This window comes from Juglans microcarpa x Juglans regia, chromosome 1S, assembly GCF_004785595.1.
Source record: "Juglans microcarpa x Juglans regia isolate MS1-56 chromosome 1S, Jm3101_v1.0, whole genome shotgun sequence".
NCBI classification, from domain to species: Eukaryota; Viridiplantae; Streptophyta; class Magnoliopsida; order Fagales; family Juglandaceae; genus Juglans; species Juglans microcarpa x Juglans regia.
In genome coordinates, this window is record NC_054595.1 from 20,620,770 (window position 1) to 20,640,403 (window position 19,634).

General features: G+C 32.4%; 2 protein-coding genes across 2 annotated transcripts; both read right to left on the bottom strand.

The window, feature by feature from the left end:
* Positions 1–2,557: 2,557 nt before the first annotated feature.
* On the bottom strand, positions 2,558–4,226 carry LOC121244936. Its single transcript, XM_041143189.1, has 3 exons — positions 3,494–4,226; positions 3,191–3,340; positions 2,558–3,057 (listed from the first exon to the last, which is right to left on the bottom strand). Exons 1-3 carry the CDS (start codon positions 4,121–4,123, stop codon positions 2,764–2,766), a joined length of 1,074 nt encoding a protein of 357 aa, XP_040999123.1. The 5' UTR covers positions 4,124–4,226; the 3' UTR covers positions 2,558–2,763.
* Positions 4,227–14,381: 10,155 nt separating this feature from the next.
* LOC121245091 lies at positions 14,382–15,187 on the bottom strand. Its single transcript, XM_041143385.1, has one exon. The coding sequence runs from the start codon at positions 14,881–14,883 to the stop codon at positions 14,515–14,517; it is 369 nt and encodes a 122-aa protein (XP_040999319.1). The 5' UTR covers positions 14,884–15,187; the 3' UTR covers positions 14,382–14,514.
* Between the last annotated feature and the right edge of the window lie 4,447 nt (positions 15,188–19,634).

Consider the following 19,634-nt stretch of genomic DNA (forward strand, 5'->3'; position numbering starts at 1 on the left):
ATGGTACAACTCACTATCAGCTATCAAGTTTCATCTACTTTAATATATGTAATATGCATGATAGCAATACTATGTTGTGTAGTGTGTACATATAATTGATTATTAGCCTATTATAATTATTATTATTCTTTAATAATTATCACATTGATTATTAGTCTATTAATATTCCTGAATTTATCTATCTAAATTCTAAACTGTTTATATAAATATATATGATCAATTTATAAATAAAACATATTTTTATTAAAGTCAGAATTAAAAATCAAATTCAGATTTAAAGTCAGAGTTGGAATGGAGTTAAAGTCAGAGTCGGAGTCGGTCAAATAAATAAATCTGATTGCGACACTGATTAAAAATAAATAAAAAATAAAAGAAAAAAAAAAAAACCCCGACGATATTTTTGCATCGCCCTGCAAATAGGCTCGTGAGTTCATGCCGTTCGATTCCTTAGACAAGTTTATTAGTAATTTTACTACATTGGCACAGAGGAAATGGCGCCATGATTAACTTAGTACAATATTCTTGCAGAATTCTCATTGCCAAATCAGATTGTCAAAACCAAGTTAGTGGTTCCACTTCTCTCACTAAATAAGATCGTCAAACTCTTCCTAGCGGCCATCAAGTTAGTAGCATTTGGGTGACCCACTTCTACATATAGCTAAGCCAAACATAAGGTTATAATGGAAGAGAAATATCTTTAAAACGAAAAATTTAATTGTAAGCGATTATGCGTACTAATACGTGCATCCATTCAACATGATTGATCAGAAAGTAAATTTTATTAAAAACAATGCTAATTGTAATTTAGAATATAAAGACAACAATATTAGTACACATATTAGTATACAAACTTGTTTGTACATAGCAAAATTCTATCTTCAATTATGCTGCTAGCGGGCCGTCCAGCGTTTACAATTGGCATACTACTAGTTAATTTTTTTATTTTTATTTTTCTAACATTTTTAATCATTAAAAAAAACAAAAAAAAAAACATAATTTCATTAATAATGACTTCTTCAATTATTAAGTAAAAAAATAAAAAATAAAATAAAATGTATAAACAGTAAAATTGAGAGACAAACTCAAGAGTTCATTTAGCATTTTACTACCGTAAATAGAGACGCAAAGAAAAGGAGTCAATTATTGCCATGATGGCAATGTTCACCGCAGAGTAAGCAGTGGGGATGCATGGTTTCTCTGAAGGCACGAGGACAAATGGGGAAAGATGAAACACACGGTGCAAGGACAAGGACAAATAGTGTATTATTGACTACTGATTTGCAGTTTTTTTTTTTTTTTATTTCCCTTTTTGCCAAACGAGCAAGTACTAATTCTTTCATGCACTGTATATTGAAGAATCTCTATTGCATTTTACCCTAATCAATGAATCATATCTTTGGTACCCGCTGAGGATATGCTAATTTCAAGTGATCATAGACCTGCAAAGATCTGTTTCAATGGGAGATCTACGTCAAGTCATGTGCATTACAAAACATTGTGCAAACTGGAACAGACAACAAAGTTCAGAATTCAGAGAATGGCATTTTTTTGGCACCTCAATCATTGGATTCAAACACGATTTTCATCGTTAAGTGTTGGGATCGATTCTATGGAGATAGACAAAAATATTACGCTAGTATACTTGCAGGAACTTGTCTGGACTAAAAATCACGTCTTTTTTTTTTTTTTGTTGTTGTTGTGTCCAGAGCTTCGGCTTTTGTCCATGAGATGAAGATTCATGGGCTCGCGTTAAAGTTGGGTTTCGGGTTGGACCTGTTTGTGCAGACGGGTTTGGTTCGCAGTAATGCCCCGCGTGGGCCGATTAAGGACGCGAGATTGGTGTTCGACAAAATGTCTAACCGGGATGTTGTTACATGGACGATTTACTCCTGTTTACCCAAACAAGGGCTTAATGCGGAGACAGCTAGTTCGAATATTCCTTAGAATCAATCTTACTTTATTAGGGCCCATGGGCTCATGTCATTTCAGCGGCCACCAAACTCACACCTGCCAAAAAAGTATGAAATTCGAATCCAGCCGCCATTAATGAGAATTTAATGACGTAATGAACAACATGGGAGATTAATGGCCCTCCAACACGATGCTCACACAAGAATGACCCTCCAGCGTGATACTCACCCGAGATACTAGGCCTCCAGCACAATGCTCACTCATGCAAACTCAATCAGGGCCCTAACAGCCCGCATTCTATCCTTAACTTAGGCATGGAAGCGCACTGAGGCACTTTTCATTCTCTGGTTGCAGGTTGCGAAAGTCTCTTTGTGGAAAATATGAAAGACTCCGCAACACAAATAATCCATCAAAGAAAGTGATCAATTATGAAATTTACGTATTTCGATGTTTTCCCACTTTTGAGGAAAGTAATAATGGAAGGAAATTCTACTTCAAAAAAATTTCTTATCATCTTAATTGGAAATGCTGACCTTTATAATCTGTGCAAACCGGAGTGATCTTTTTGATGATGGGACAGACATAAGAGCATAATACGGGGCAGAAATCAAGAGCACAGCATGAGGATAGGAAAATGCAGTTCATGTAAAGAAAATCAGTTTCTTGCAATTGAAACAAAACCATGAGAAACAATGAACACCTGACTTGATTGCATTGGTGAACGGGTAGGGCAACATACAATGCAAAAGGCCGATATCCCAGTACAAAAAATTCAAAAAAGAGAACGAAAATGAAAAGCTTCTCACAAGAAATGAGAACTTGACACTACCGAGAAATGCCCATTGCCTTTCTTCAAGTTGGGATCTTCGTGTCATATTTTGCTGTAAACAGAGAGAAATGGTTGCTTCTTAAAGCATGACTGAAGAACCAAAACTCTTGCTTCACACTTCCAACCATTTTCGAAATCCGATACTTCAAGAACTCAACCGCTGCTATAAATAGTCTTGAGTTATCCAATACTGAGCTCCGCCGGTACTCAAGAACCCAGGTATCAGGATTTAATTGCACAACTGAGGCGCCCCACTTCCGGTGCACCCATGAAGTGTTTGCCTTCCGAATCAAATACCCAACTTTCCCATCGGTCCACTTTGCACACAAAGCAAATAAAACATGTATTTTTAAGCTATGAAACAGCCTTAATCTTATGTTTTTTTATAAAAAAAGACTAGTGGTAATGGAGATTATGTCGTTATGCAAATATGAAGTGTTTTGCCATTACCTCGGTGACTCTGCCGGATAAAATGGTGAATGATCGGGAAGAAAATCCAGTCATGAGTAATCCCGCAGTCTGCAAAGGCCATCCCCAAATGCTCACCTCCTCCACTGCTGACTTGTACAATGTACAACGCGAATTCAAGAGCAAACCATCCTGAAAAATTTAATTATATTTGATTTCCCATTGAAATTTTAGAAGTCAGAACAATAATTCAAGGGTTCCCTCAATTTCTCTCCAAAAAGAACCATCAAAACAAATTTGCTGAATGAATTTATAATTTCCTAACAAGAGTTTGAAATGTAGCACCTGGTCAATTTTCCAAACAGAATTAGTATTGCTGCAATTTGACACCTCCGCATCAACAAGACTCTGCAACTCTCTCTGCACAAACCTCAGCTTCCCCTTCAAATCTTGGGCAACCCAAGATTTCTCACCAACATTTTTAACTATATCGGGTGACAACACGGGTCGCAGAACCCCGGAAATCCCACGAGAAAGCCCGAACTCCGCGATGAAAATCAAATTCAAACCCAATACCAATCTCATAAAACGGCCCCTCAAACCCCGCTCTCTTTCCCTCCTCCCCATCTTCTTGTTCAAATCCAATCTTGCATTCGATTTGAGAACCGGAGGGGCCGGAGCCAGATTTGCACTCGACCTTGGCGTGGACATATTCGAAGAATTGAACGAGATCGGAGTGCTTTCCACGTCGTTGGGCCCAGAAGCAGAGATCTTGGTGAGGGAACTTTTCTGGACGCTGATGGGCATGAGGTCGAGGGTGGCATTGATGCTGGCCAAGCAAATCTTGCAGTTGCAGTTGGCATCTTTCCGGCACCCGGGAAAGTAGCAGCTGTCTCGGCTCTCGGACCGGTCGTCCTCCATGGCCGTTGTGGTGCTTGATTTTCCAGGTGTTGATACTAAAAGCACCGTTTTCATGGTTTCTTGCTCCTTTCGGTTGCTACTTCGTTAAAATGTTAATCTGTGCATATGTGTGCGCGTCGGTCTCTGTTTTCGTTCGAATCTTTTATGTGAGAAAGATAGGCGTTCAAAATTTGAACCCCAACGGTCATGCAGCGGAGTAACGTTAGGTTTCTCTAAAATGACTGAGATAGCCTTGTATTTTTCACTTTCGACCTTTGTTTACATGTTAATACTTCAATGGTCCACCCGCGGGGCTAGGGTGGAAAAGTGGAGCTTGTTGGCTGTTACTTCATTCACCATTTACTTCTACAAGCTTGGCAAATAGCCACCAAGTGTTTAGACTTTGGAACCTATTAAAATTATTTTTACTATCATCTCGTAGAGTTTTTGTCTGAACTATATAAAATTTAAATTCAAATTCATCCAATCTTATAAGTAATATATATAGACATCGTGCACGTAATGTTGTTGCCAATGATACCGTACCAAATAATTTTATAAATAATCTTAGAGCACTGGCATACGGCTCCTTGTACGTTCTTCTTCTCCAAATTTTGGAAAAAACTTGCATTTTTTCCTCCCTCCTTACTTTAGGATTTTTGTTTACGCATGCTACAGTAGTTCCCAATCTATGGGGAAGCATTGTATATCTCCAAACGCATTTTTAATTATTTTCGCATGTCCCTTTCTCTCTTCCCCTCCCATGTTCATTGTCTCTCACGCCCTAGTTGCTCTCTCGCACTCGTCCATTAACGACAGCCCCTCTGACATTTTTCAAGATAAGTAAGCCATTTCATTCTCTCACAAACTCACACACAGTCCCTCTCTCTCATGCCGTCACCTCTAAGAGAAATGCTCTCTCAATTTCGTTTGTAGCTCTACCATTTTGGGTCTCTGTAACTCCATTGCTGAATCTTGAGGCAGATCTCGAAAACCCTAGCTGGGATCGCAATATGGTTTCTGTTAGGGCTGCAAATGGTCCGGTCCGGTCTGGTCTGGCCTTATTTTTTTTTAAATAATTAATGAAAAAAATTTATTTAAAATACTAAATTAAATTAAGTGACTTATTAATATGGATTATGTAACAAACTCAATAAAAAAATATTTTATATGGTCAATGATAATAAATTAGATGAAAATTATATTATTAATTTATATAATTACTATATAATTAACTAATTGATATTATATATTAGTTAATTCATAGAATATTAACAAGTGTTAATAACATATTTAAAATTTTATATTGTTAATAGTGATAAGTTAGATGAAGATATATATAAAATATTGTTAATTTATAGAATATTAATAAGTATTAATAATATATTTAAAATTTTATATTGTTAATTGTATAATTATTATATAAATAATATATATAAAATATTTTTTTATTTTTATTTTTTATTCAGTCCGGTCAGTCCGTTTGGTCCGACCGGACCGTTTATCACCCATAGTTTCTGTGTATGCTTCTCTAGGGTTTCTAAAATGGCGATTTTTGTACAGGTTTAGGGAAAAATTTTGTAAAATTAGTGACCAACCCATTTGATAATACTACTTGATTGATTTGTCTACTGCTTGTTTGATTTGTGTTTTGTGAAATATATGTGTTCTGTTATTCAATCTAGATTATCATTTCATTCAGTGTGCTACGAATTTGACATGGTTATGCTCTGTTTCACTGTCAGTGATCAACCCATCTGATTCTATTGCTTCTTTGATTTGTGTTTTGTGAAATTTATGTGTTATTTATTTAATCTAACTTGCCATTTGATTCTATTACGAATTTCACATTATGTGCTTTGTTTCACTGTCAGTGACCAGCCAATTTGATTCTACTTTTTCTTTGATTTATGCTTTGTGAAATTTATGTCTAATTTATTCAATCTAGCTTGCCATACCTTTCTATTACGAATTTCACATAGTCAACTGGTTTGTTTCATTGTCAGGGACCTTGTCATTTGATTCTACTGCTTCTTTAATTTCTGTTTTGTGTAATTTTGTGTAATTTATTTAATCTAGCTTGTCATTTGATTCTATGAAGAATATCACATGCAACTCTAATATGCTTTGTTTCACTGTCAGTTATGTTGTCATGTTGATTGTACTGATTGTACTACTTGTTTGATTTATGTTTTGTATAATTGCTGTGTAATTTATTCAATCTAGCTTGTCATTTCACTCTATATGTAATTTAAGATACTAATGTGCTTTGTAAAATTTGTGAGCTTGCCATTTGATTCTATTACTTGTGAAATTCATGTTTTGTGTAATTCCTTGGGTTTATTCAATCTAGCTTGACATTTGATTCTATTAAGATTTTCACATGCTTATGTGCTTAGTTTCAGTGTCAGTGACCTTGCCATTTCAAAATATTGTTTCTTTGATTTATGTTTGGATAAATGTTTTGTAATTTATTCAAGTGAGCTTGTCATTTGGTTTTATGAATAATTTCACATGCTTTATATGCTGAAGATCACTGTTAGTGACCTTGCCATTTCAAAATACTATTGATTTAAGCTTTCTGTTTGGATACATGTTCTGTAATTTATTCAATTTAGATTACTATTTGACTCTATGAAGAATTTCACATGCTTTATGTGCTAAAGATCACTATCAGTGATCTTGCCATTTCAAAACACTGCTTCTTTGATTTATGTTTGGATAAATGCTCTATAATTTGTTCAAGTGAGCTTGGCATTTGATTCTTGAATAATTTCACATGATTTATGTGCTAAAGATCACTGTCAGTGACCTTGCCATTTCAAAACACTGCTATATTTTTTTTCTATTTGGATAAATATTCTACAATTTATTCAAGTGAGCTTGCTATTTTTTTCTATGAATAAGTTTTTTTTTTTTTTTGAATTGTAAGCTGTGGTAATTTTTTTAAAATTCAGGGTTAAAAAAATGAATAAGGAAACAATATTACAAATTTTGTGTCATCTGCTTCTTTGATTTTCGTTTGGGCAAGCTGACACTTAGTTTTGCTGTCCTATTGTTGTGATAGTTGGCTTCACTAATTGTTGGCTTTCTGATTCTTGTTGTTGATTCCTTATTTGCTTTTTCTCACTATCATTCATTTGTTCTTTGCAGCTTTAATTGTTCATATGCAGAGGTTGTTGTTGGGATTGCATGTGTAATGTAATTAGATTGTGATGATGGTTAAATTGAATATGATAAATGTGTAAAATCAAAACTTTTGTAAATGTCGCGAGCTTGATATGGTAGGGTAACCAGGATGGTCATTTTTTTGTGAAAGTTTCACAAAGGCAACCGTTTTGCAGCCATTCGAGCTTGTGTTATATGCTTGCCTATGCCCGAATAAAAAAAAACCATTATGAGCCTCTTCCCTAAATTTTTATAATATTGTTTTGTAATTTATGTGCTTTTTAGTGGTCTTTGCTATTTTGCTATGATTTAGGCATGTTGTTCAGTTTTGTTGGTTGGATTACTTTGTTATTTTTGCTGTTATAACCTTACCAATTCCGTTGGTTGGATTACTTTGCCATTTTTGCTATTTTGATATTCAGTTCTGTTGTTTGGATTATTTTCATCTCTTTGTTGTTCAGTTGTGTTTAAAATTTTAGCATGTTATTTTATAAGCTGTCCTGTGACTTATCCATGCTGTTTCAACCTAAAATCTTGATTGTTTTTATCAGCCTCCTGTTGTGAAGTTCTTTGCTTGGTTGGATTATTTACTTCTTTGACTTGTTGTGTTGTGCTACCATCTATGCTGTGACACTTCATCCTGCTTAACAATTTAGATCAAGGTTGTTTAGCTATTTAGACATGCTACTTTGGTCTTTTTTTCGTTGGATGCTTTTCTTCTTTAGTTTGATTTTGGTTGTGTATCCCCCGACTGTGATGATAATGAAGTTGAGTGGAGACACAGAAAATTTGACACATACTCCATGGTAGGGTAACTCGAATGGCCAATCACTAGTGGCAACCGATTGTTGTAGCCATGGAGGATGTTGCCACTTCCTATGTATTATCATTCCTTTCCTGAGCCACTTTCTTGGGTTAATTATTTGGGTATGTTTGGAGGCTTAGCAAGTGAAACTTGAGTGTTGACAACGGAAATGGACAAAAACTCTATGGTAGAGTAACTCAGATGGCCAATGTATATTGACAATCAATTGTTGCAGCTATTGAGGACATTGTCGACCAATCAAGATTTTGTAGATTGTAGTAAAAATCTTTGAAATATAGTTTGTACTAAAGATAAGAACGATGCTCACTGTTTGTGTACAAACTTGAAGCAAAACAAAATACAACACTATCCAATGTCTAGGTCACGTAGTAGCAATAGCAATATCTCACGCTCAATAAACTATCATCAAAATGAGTATCCAATATGTTATTGTGATATTAAAGCATGTCGAAGAACTGCTCATACGGAGGATAATGAGGAGTGCCGATTTTTCGGTTGCCAAAACTATGAGGTTGTTGGTGGCCTTATTTGATGATATGTGTTGGTAGTTTTGTTCTATAGATTTCAGTACTGGTCAATTTCGTTGGCTAGGCATTCTTACGGGTTTTTCTGTTGGTATGATCTAGAAATTCAGCATATGGCCAAAAGACAATTAACTTATTAAAAACTGAATTTCAAAAGATAGAAGCATTAATGGACATCTAAACTAGTCGACATAGACTATAAATTGTTTTAGAGATACATAAGAGAAAATTGTAGAAAACCAGTTTCATTATAGCAATTTGGATTTCGTGATTATTTGTTTTGGCAATTTATTTTGAAAATTTCTGAACAATCTTATAACGACATGTACTAAACTTTTGGGGTCGATGCATTGGCAGTTTCAGCACTTGTAATTATAATATAATTTTATTGTGGGCATATGTAACACTGTTTTGAATCTCATACCGTACCGGCCGGTACAACCAATATTTTTCGTACCGGCCGTTTGGCCGGTACAAGTACCATATCTATTTTGTACCGGCCTCAATTTCGGCCTGTACTGGCCGATATTGCGGCTTTTTTTTTTTCATTTTTTCAAACTACAAGCTTATTTTTTAACCTCCAATTCAAACTAGATTATTTATGATTTCTATATATATATGTATTTATATATAATTTATTCATATATAGACTATTATTTTAGAATATAATTTATATATATAATTTATTCATATATCGACTATCCCGAAACAGTACACGAAACGGTACCGGTACTGAAATATTTCGTTCCAGTGCCTTGATCGGTATGACGTCCGGTATGGTATTCAAAACATTGATATGTAATGAACTTTTGGAACTGGTGTATGGGCAATAGTAATACTTGTATGTACAGTTGAGCAAATATTATGGATGTACACATTTTCTTTTCATTAACTATTTTAGTTATTGAGAATGAATCTGCAGTTTATGAAGTGTGTAATTTATCTTAACATGTGAAAAAAAACAGATTTATCTATTTGTTTCCTTCAGGTGTGCCTAAAGCTTAAATTATTTCTATCACCATTAGATCTAGGCAAAACCCATAATCTTGCTTTTAATTTATTTGTAACAAATAAAATACCATTGCAAAAGACAAATATTTATTATTTGGAAAACTGTAATAATTTCAAAACTATTCTCATTCCTGGGATAAAAAATCAAGTTCATGTTTAAAATTTACTTATGGAAAAAGGCAAAAGAGTGGGTGGTTGAGATTGTAAATTGAAGTACGAGAAAAAAATAATAAAGAAAGAATAGATGGCTTATTTTAATAGAATAAATAAAATATAAGAAATGAGATGTAGGGGATTTTTTAAAAATTAGTAAATTTAGAATAAATTTTAGAAATAGTGTTTTTTTATCTAAAATTTAAGAAAATTTATAGGAAATAAGATGTGAATGCTCTTAACTTATAACAAAGGAATACCATGATAATATAGTAAAGCATGGGTGCAGTTCGATTATTAAGTCAATACTATAGATTATCACTTGTAAATCTTAAACACTTTTTGAGAATATAATTGTTTTGGGTGATTTATGGAGGACCATATTTTTAGATGACTACTCGAAGGATTAAATGCCTTTTGCGTTTATAATGGTTTAGATTCAACTTCAACTCAGATATGACCTCAAATCGTTGGTGGAGTGAGCATTATTACGAAACTATGCAAAGAACTTTCATGACATGCATACAAAATTATAGAAGTAGCGGTATGGATGGGGACGATATGTTGGCACTCAAATAATGCCGTCCGATTCAGGGTGTAAACATTATCCTCTTCATCAAGCGCGATGAAAGTTTGAAGAAACAATCGAAGATTTTATATTTTATTTAAAAAAAAAAAAAAACCTCATCCATCACCTGATTAATCATGTTGTAGAAGCCATCATCAATTTTCGTACTCGAAACTATACCATCAGAATCTCCACACAATCGCTTTACATTTTTATAAGAAATGGGAAGTTAAGAGCCTAATTAGAAGTCAAATCTTACTTAGCTTGCTACATCTAATGCCAGCCAAAAAGGTGCTCCATCGTTTGAAGATATATAGGGACATGCATTCTTCTCCAGTCTTTGAAGAATCTAAAAGGATAGAAGGTTAAGAGCACATACTTGATTTGAGTAATGCTTGATATAGTTTTAGAGTATGTAAGTACTGTATACTCAATTTAAAAAAAATAAAGGGTCTATTATTAAAAAATAAGTTTTTTTATGTGAGTCTCAGATTTACCTGACGGTACTACTTCATTGAGGAATCTCTAAGAGAGCTACCGACTCCAATTATCGTTTATGTATGATCCATAATAATCTAAACAACTGCCCAAATCAAACAATATTGAATGCCAATATGTGTTTTATAAATTTATCGTTCAATGAGTATTCTCAATATTATGCTTTAAAAAAGACTCGAACCTCCGTGCTCTTTAGCACAAAACTTGGAGTCTCACGTATCATTTCACCATCAAGGATTCCTTTCCCGTTGCTAAGGGGAGAGAAATAAACAAAATCATGGAAGAAAGGTTGGTATCGGCGAGCAATCCAGAAAGACAACTTCCACTATCAGCAACTCTAGGATTAATCTAGGCATACCTATTTTTTTCATATTTCGACTTCTATGAAGTTTTTTTTTTTTTTTTTTTAAAGGAGCATACATGACTACAGGACTCAGACCCTAGAGCTATACGTAGCATTACTCCATTTCAATTTTGTATTAAGTGTTCCAGACAAAATTAAAGAAGAAAAATGATAAATGCATAATACTTTTATAAGAGCATTAGTCCACATCGGACTAGCTATCTTAAAGTCCAAATAATAATAAAATATAATAATTTTTTTAATATTTTACAAATACACTTCATCGACAAATATTACCCTCACGGACAAACAATATGCCAAATAGAGAATCAAACCCAACAAAATACCAAGTAAATTTGTGACAAATATTATACACCATAAATACACCATACCATTTCATCCTCAAAAGAACAAAAAAAAAAAAAAAAAAAAAATAGCAAAGCATTTATCCAAATCGTACAATCAGATTTGTAGTGGCAAATGTTGTATAAGGTAGAGCCAAGCCGATTTGATAATTATTTGTCCTGGATAGCAAATTTGCCAGTGGTTTAATCACTCGATGAATGTAAAGTGAGAATCGGAGAAGAGAGAGAAAAGAGACGGCACAGAGAAGAGGGAGAGAAGAGCGAGGAATAGAGACTTACGTTGGAGATCACGAAGACGACGACAACCGCTGGAGAATGCGACTGCTAGAGAGAAGGGGATGCTTGCGGGCTGGGGAAGAATGGGGCTGAAGAAAAGAAAGTGGCTTGCGGGTTGAAGAAGAAATGGGCGAAGACAGAAAAGAGTTTCGGAAGAAAGAAAGAAAAGATAAATGAAATTAAGGATTTTAAGATGAAAACATAAAAAAATCGAGGGAAAGAATGAATGGGAGGTAGAGAAATGATAAAAAAATAATTTGGTCTGTGTACAGTCCCTCGCCAGATATGAAGAGCTGCTAACATATATTGTCGTATATATATTAAACTTGAAAAGTTTAACTAGGCCAATGCAGGTGTTTTCACATTTTCTTTTAATTTGGACTTGCATTGATAAATGGCTAAGGACTTACATGCTCTAACATATTTTATAATTATATTTTTAAATGAGGAGTATTATTGTAAAATATTATATAAAAATAATATTATTTTATAAAAATATCTTCATTTTATATTATATATTGTGAAAAATGTTATGAAAAGTATCGTGTATATGGTTACTAAGAATACCTACCTACCTAAGTGCGCAGGCATATGAAGATGAGTGCTACAAGGATCAAGAATTGTTACTTAGGGTTGTGATCGATAGTGCTTTTTACTGTGTTTTGTCTTTTTTTTTTTTTTTTAGTACAACATAGCATTATTATATGATAGAATAATTTTACTTATCATTTATATACACTGTACATTATATTTATTTTAATTTTTTTAATAATAAATATATGATATATAGATAATAAATAAAACAACTCAATTAATTTAATAAGAATAAAATAAAATAAAAAATAATTTAAAAATAAAAAATAATAGTTGCAGTCATGACATTATTCTTTAAAAATATATGACTGAGACTCATGGCTATTTATGGCTGAGACTTGTAACAAGGAGAAGTAGAACAACTCTCTACAAAACTTGAATGCCTTTTATTGCATTCCTGCGACATGTCTCAGGTATCTGGTTTCAAGATGACATGCTGCTATAAGGGGCATTTATGATTCTGATGAGACATGACAGATTAAGAAAAAAGCTGTCAAATAATAAGCATATAAGTACGTGTTTAAAAGCATTTTGGACCATCAATACATTTGAAGATTCTTTCAAATTAACTCTGTTTCCACTTTATGACCAATCAATCCATTTCTAACCTCAATTGCTTAGCTGCTTTGAGATGTCTTGTTATAAAGTTGTCTTGATCAAAGAGGTTAAGGCTTCGTATGTAATTTGGATTGAATTGAAACATTTCAATTTAATTTTAAGTTAAGTTTAATATTTAAATATTTAATTTTTAAATTATTAAATTTATTTTAATTTAAAATTTTTTTACACGTAAAATTTATAAATTTTTTAACTCAATATCTCTTTACACGCATGACTCGTAATATTTCTTAATTTCTTATAAATACATTTAAATTTATCTTAACATCTAAATATATTTAAATTCATTTTAAGTGGGTCTCATAAAACTCACTCTACCATCTTAACTCATTACTATTTATAAAAAAATAAAAAAAATAAAAAAAAAATTCAATATATCTCATCATCTAAACAAGTCTCAGCTAAGTTTTTCTTGACAAAATGGAGAGATTTTTGCAGGGTAGCTCAATCATGAAGAAGTTGATTGATAGTCTGAAGACCAAGGGTTGCAATGCAGAAACTAAATGTACTTGATCATTTGCATCTTATCAAGAAAATAAAGATGGTTTTCTGTGCCAACCACTAATTGTAGTGGGAACATTAATATTTTAACTTAAACTGCTCGAAGCTTAGGGCATAATAATGTTGAAATTGTCCTTTATGGTGGAGTGGGAAGTTGACCCCTTGCTGCTGCATTTAAATATTAGGAAACCGAGATTTGTTATTGATTTTATCCTTTATAATATACTTAGAATCAGTTTGAAATCTAGACAGTCTAATTTTAAATTAAATCTAATATCTAAACATTAAATTTTTAAATTATTAAATTTATCTCAATTTATAACCTCTTTATACGTTATCCATAACTTTTTTAAACTCAACTATATTTTTACACGTGGATCTACAATATTTTTTAACTTCTTTTAAATATATCTAAACTCATCTTAATATTTAAATATATCAAAATTCATCTTAAATAGGCTATACTATTTCAACTCACAACTATTTATTAAAAACTCAACTCAGCATCCAAACCAAGCTTTTAGCGAGCCGTGATCCAGGTGGATTGAAAAATATCTTCGGCATCAAGAAACCAGAGAGCTCATTTTTGCACGTTCAATTCCAGTAGTTCTAGTTTCCAATTCCAACGACTCGATGAAAATGAAGGCAAATTTGTAAAGGAAAAAAAAAATGGCTACTTGCACCAATGGCTGAAGTTTTCTTGAAGAACTGGTGAAAACCAACCAAAAAGCGTTTAGAATTTTTTCTTTCTATCCTAGAGAATAGAAAAAGGTTCGTTGTTATTTCATGTTGGTTTGTTTATGAAGTTGGGATTTTTCCCTTGAAGTTTTTTGCCCTTTTTTAGCTAGGAAAAAGAAGAGAAAAACAGATAAACATCAATTCTAGAACTTGGGAAACCAAGAAGCAGCCTCCATTTGAAATAATATCCACTGTACAAGACAAGTTGAGAGTTTTCCATGAAAGGCTATCTATATGCTTATCAATATTATTCTAAGACAGCCCCCCCGCCTTTCATTCGAAATTAGTACATTGAAAAAGAAGATGCATCGGTAAGTACTTGTGAAGTAGTACTTGCTGATCTTGAATACTTCTTACCAGAAGATGGAGAAGATGATAAATCCCCTGACCTTCTCCTTAGCATCTGCCTCATCCCATCCGCAACTCGAACAGCTGGGTTAGATTTCGATTTACCACAGAATGACATGTGAGCTTTCACAGCTTCTTCCATTCCAAATGGCTTTTTTCCTCTGCTAACTTCGTCTCTTACAGCTTCTGAGCACAACCCACAAAGCCATTTTCCATCAAATTTGGCCTTGACTTCGGTTATGTAGTCTTGGGTGCAATCTTCTTTGAGGCCACAACACTCGCACTTGACTGATTCAATCTCCATGATTTCTTTCTCTGTTCTTATTATTTTGCTTGGTTTGAGTTGGGATGGAAGGGTAGGAACTGAGGAAAAGGAAGTGCAAATTATGGCTGCTTTTCTTGTTGGATTTGATTGCAATGATGGGATAGATCAAGTGGGTTTCTTTTTGGCTGGGGTTTCTCACTTGGCATGATGGCTTTCGTTGCTTCAAGAACTAGGAAGTGTTTGGGTTTGTGCGAGAGCTTTTATGGTTGGGAATTTTGGTTAGAGAGAAGAAGATTGAATCCGCCATGATTTCCTCCATGTTCGAAAGGACATGGGGCAGTAGAGAATGAGACAAAAGTGGCCGGAGGGGCCCTTCCTGCCTCTTTTTTTTTTAGACATGTTTAGATAAGAAATAGGTTCTAATCAGGGAGATAGATCCCAACAAACATCTCAATTTACCAATAAAGAAATGAAAAAAAAAACATCAATTAAAGAAGTAATTCTAGCAAATTGCGCCAATAAAAGTGAGAGGATATTAATCATAACGGTAGAGTTGGACTTCAGAAAGCTTTGAAGTGGGCGGGTGCATTTCAAGATGACATAATTGCAAAGATCTAAATTTCAAAAGAATAATATAATAGAAAATTTTATATATCATATTACCATTTTTATTCTACTAAGTATGATATAAAATATTTATCATTATTAAATGATCATTTATTACATATTTATTTATCATCTAATAGTGATAAATATGCCATATATTACTTAGTATGATCAAAATAGAATAAGAGTGGTGTATAGCGTTACCATTCATTTTAAATAGAGTTGTAAAATAATTATAGAGTAGGTTTATCATTTTTCTTTTCAAAATCTCTATTAAAAAAAATAAAAAAAAATGAGAGAAATAGCTAAGAAAAAAATTTAAAGAATCTTGTCTGCTTATCATAAAATATTAATGTCTTAGTTTAGGGATGTAAATTAGTCCGGTTCGGGGATGATGCATTTTCTTGGACCCGACCGGAACAATCAACTCTAGTGGACTGGACCAGTAGCTATTGCTCCAATCCGGTCCAATCAAATTATTTTGTTATTTTGTTTCATCTTTTTTTTTAAATAAATTAATAAAAAAGTTATTAAAATTATTAAAATTAAAATTAAGTAAATTAAGAAATGTGAATTATGTAACTAACTCATTAAAAAAATATTTCACTATAATTATATTTATGATGTTGATAGTTACTACTTACTAATTTAGATTTTACTCTTTAGGATGCATAATTATCAATAATATCCTACATTTTATATATGGTTAATGAATATCAAAAAATTTGATTGTACATAGATTATTCATACTTGCTTGCAACTTAGGTAGTTAAAAAAAATTATCTAATTATTTTAATTAATTGTAAGTAGTAGAGTATGTATGAATGTATCTACATATAATGACATAAATTATCACATGATTTATTATACATTATTAATTAATAGCGTACATTATTTAACATTTTATATGGTCAATGATAATAGATTAGATAAAAATTACATAATTAACTTATATAACTAGTGTATAAAATAAAATAATATATATAAATATTTTAAAAATACATGTACTAATTCAGTCGGTTTCGATCCGGTCCAATCCAAAAATCACAGACCCCAAGATCAGACTGAAATCTATTCAGTCCACCATCTGTGAGACCGAAACCGATCACTCACAATATTAATTGGGTCGGTTTTTCCGGCTTGAACCAAAACTTCTCCACCCCTAGTCCTGGATATATAGTAATAGAGAGAGAAGGGATGAGCTTCTCTTTCACGTAAGAATTAGTTGTTCTTTTTTGGTGTGGAGTTCGGTTTTGTCACGGCTTGGTTGATGACCTGATTCTATAAAAAGTCATTATAATTTTTTTTGGTGAACCTTTAGGCTGGGAGGAAAAATCTTTGACCCGTTTTTTGCTCTAAATCCAATCCGATTCGTTGGATTAGGGTTTACTTGTATTTTATATTATGCACTTATACAAGTGTCGTACCTTTTTGTTAGGAAAATATTAGTAATTAAAGAAGTGTTTTTAAATATATTGATATTTTTTTTTTAAATATTTAAAAATAAAAAAAAATATAAAAAAAAAGACTAGACAGCATACCCAACAGTAAATATTTGAAGGCATAATAGCATTGCCTTTTTTGTTATCATTGAAATACAATAAGATTTCCTCTGAACTTAGACAAATTGTCAAATCACATAAACAGTAAATCTTGTATAGTATATAAATAATTTTATTTTTCTTTTTTTCTCTTATGGAATTTATTTTATTATACTCTCTCTCTCTCTCTTCTCTTAATTTAATCTGAACTGTTAATTGTTTCTTTTCTTTATGGTAGTTTTTTAGTTGATTGACAGTTACTTTCGGTTAACATAGTTGAATTGACCTGTCTGTTGTCTTGCCTTTGGCTTTACTTTAGAGAAAACGTTAATATATTGTCTGACTTTTTCCTTTTTCATGTATTAAAAAAAAAATTATTTAATAATTAAGAAAATAAATTTTAATATATTGATATATATTTTTTATTTTTTATTTTTTAAAAATATTTAAATATGTTAAAAAATATAAAAATACAAAAATACAAATACAAATTTATACTAACGGCACACGCTCACTATCATTACTGAGCTGCAACCTAGCAAAACTCTTCCTTTATACATGGCCAAATAGTTAGGATTTTTTTTTTCTTTTTTGAAATGAAAAGGTGCGTAGAAATATATGGAAAGTTTTGTGAGGATTTGATTACCATAACAATGTTCTTACCTTTAAGCAACAATCATATTAAAAAAAATAAAGAAAATGGTAAATTTTCGATTAATTTATAAATATTTTACAACTCCATTTAAAACGAAAAACAGTTATATAAAATTTAAATTATTTTGTAACGAAGTGGCACGAATAGATTGGTTAATTTGAAATTAGTTACAAAATAATAATAAATAAATAAATAAATTGTGGGTGTGATGTTCATCCAAGAGAGACATAAATCTCATCTCATGGATAGAGACAATGAACACAAATCTCATGGGGGCTTATTTTGTTAATTAATAATAATGGAGAGTTGCCCAATTGACTTTGATGGTGTGGATGAAGCTTATATATATATTAGAATAGAGTCACCGTCAAAGTGATGCTTCATTGACCAATGGCGTGGGTGGTTCAACAGCCAAATATATGTTAGATCAAACGGAGAGGGAATATTGTTTTCATCGACAATTAATGTTACAATAAAATACTCATGCACTTCATTTTTCAAAATTTTGGTAGATTGAGAGGTTTTATATTTTTTTATTATTATGTCTAATAAAAATGCGTATTTTTTTTTTCAATTTGCAATTGTTCTAGATAGATAAATATTGTCTTTCTTCCAAGGTAAAAGGATCTCAAAATCCCACAACTCTAACACCAACAATAATTTCTTTGAAGAAACCATTAACTTTCTAGGATTCGGCATGCATTTATGGTCTCATACTTACTTGATCCATAATACAAGTGAACATGAGTCGGAAATCATTACTTGTCTCAAAAGTTTAAGGTAATAGAAAGAGATCATAGATTTAGTTATTTCTATCATATTTTTAACATAACCCCTCACATGTGGGTTAGAGTATTCATCCTCAATTAGTAGACTCAATACATGGAATATTTAATTATATGAAATAAAGTGTAAAGTCAAGATTTAAATTCAAGATATCTGCTCTGATATCACGTGAAACCGCCATTTGTCCCAAAAACTTAAACTGACGGGAATATGTAGATTTAATTATGTATATCATATTTTTTAACAATGAGAATGTACAATATTTCGCATATTATTAGTTGGGACAAATAGTTGTAGATACCCCTATAAAAAAATACACAAACATCTATATATATATTATTGCTGTGAGATCCCAAGCTTTTTACAACATGATCTCCTGGTCGAAAAAAAGGTGAATGTGACACAACAAGAAAATTGACAACTTGACCATTGAGATTGATTTCCATGCAGTTTTGCAATAATGCAAACCACTTTTTGGCATATTATGAGGAACCAACCATTTTTCTTATTTCAAAAGAAAAGAGAAGGTATGATTCTTGTTCATGTGAGTACTACTTCTAGCTAGTCAAATTGCATTCGTGAATTAAGTTGTTTGCCCTAGCAAATGAGAAACAGACATGCATTTACATAAAACACCACCCATATGCGATAGATTATGTCTCTGCTTAAGTTGTCCAATCCCCGCCTGCATCATTTTCTCTCAGATTTTGTTTTACGAAAAATGATAGTTGCAATCGTAAATGCGCAGGCGTGCAATATGTACAATTAAAAATGTCTTAACGTCATTGACAATGAACCAATCAATTATTGAAGGATGGGGATTCATAAAATTTTCCAACTTTTTTTTTATTTTGTGGTTGGTTTAGCCGCCCTGCATTTCTGGTCATGTGTTACTGAGGGGGAAAAAAGGACTTAATTTGGCATGAGGCTTCTTGGATTGGGACACATCATGCGTGGTCTATTACCATTGGTCTGTTTTATTAGCATCAATTGACCATTTGAATGGTTTACTACAAGAAAAAATGGTATTTTTATTGGTAGAAGCTTCAACAACTCCTTTTTTTTTTTTTTTTTTTTTTGTTATGAACATGCAGCTCCCTTATCAACATTAACCAACTGATCATCTAAACATTATTACCTTTTTAAACTGTCAATTAATAGTGAGAAATTGACCTAACATTGATTATTCATCATTTATTTTG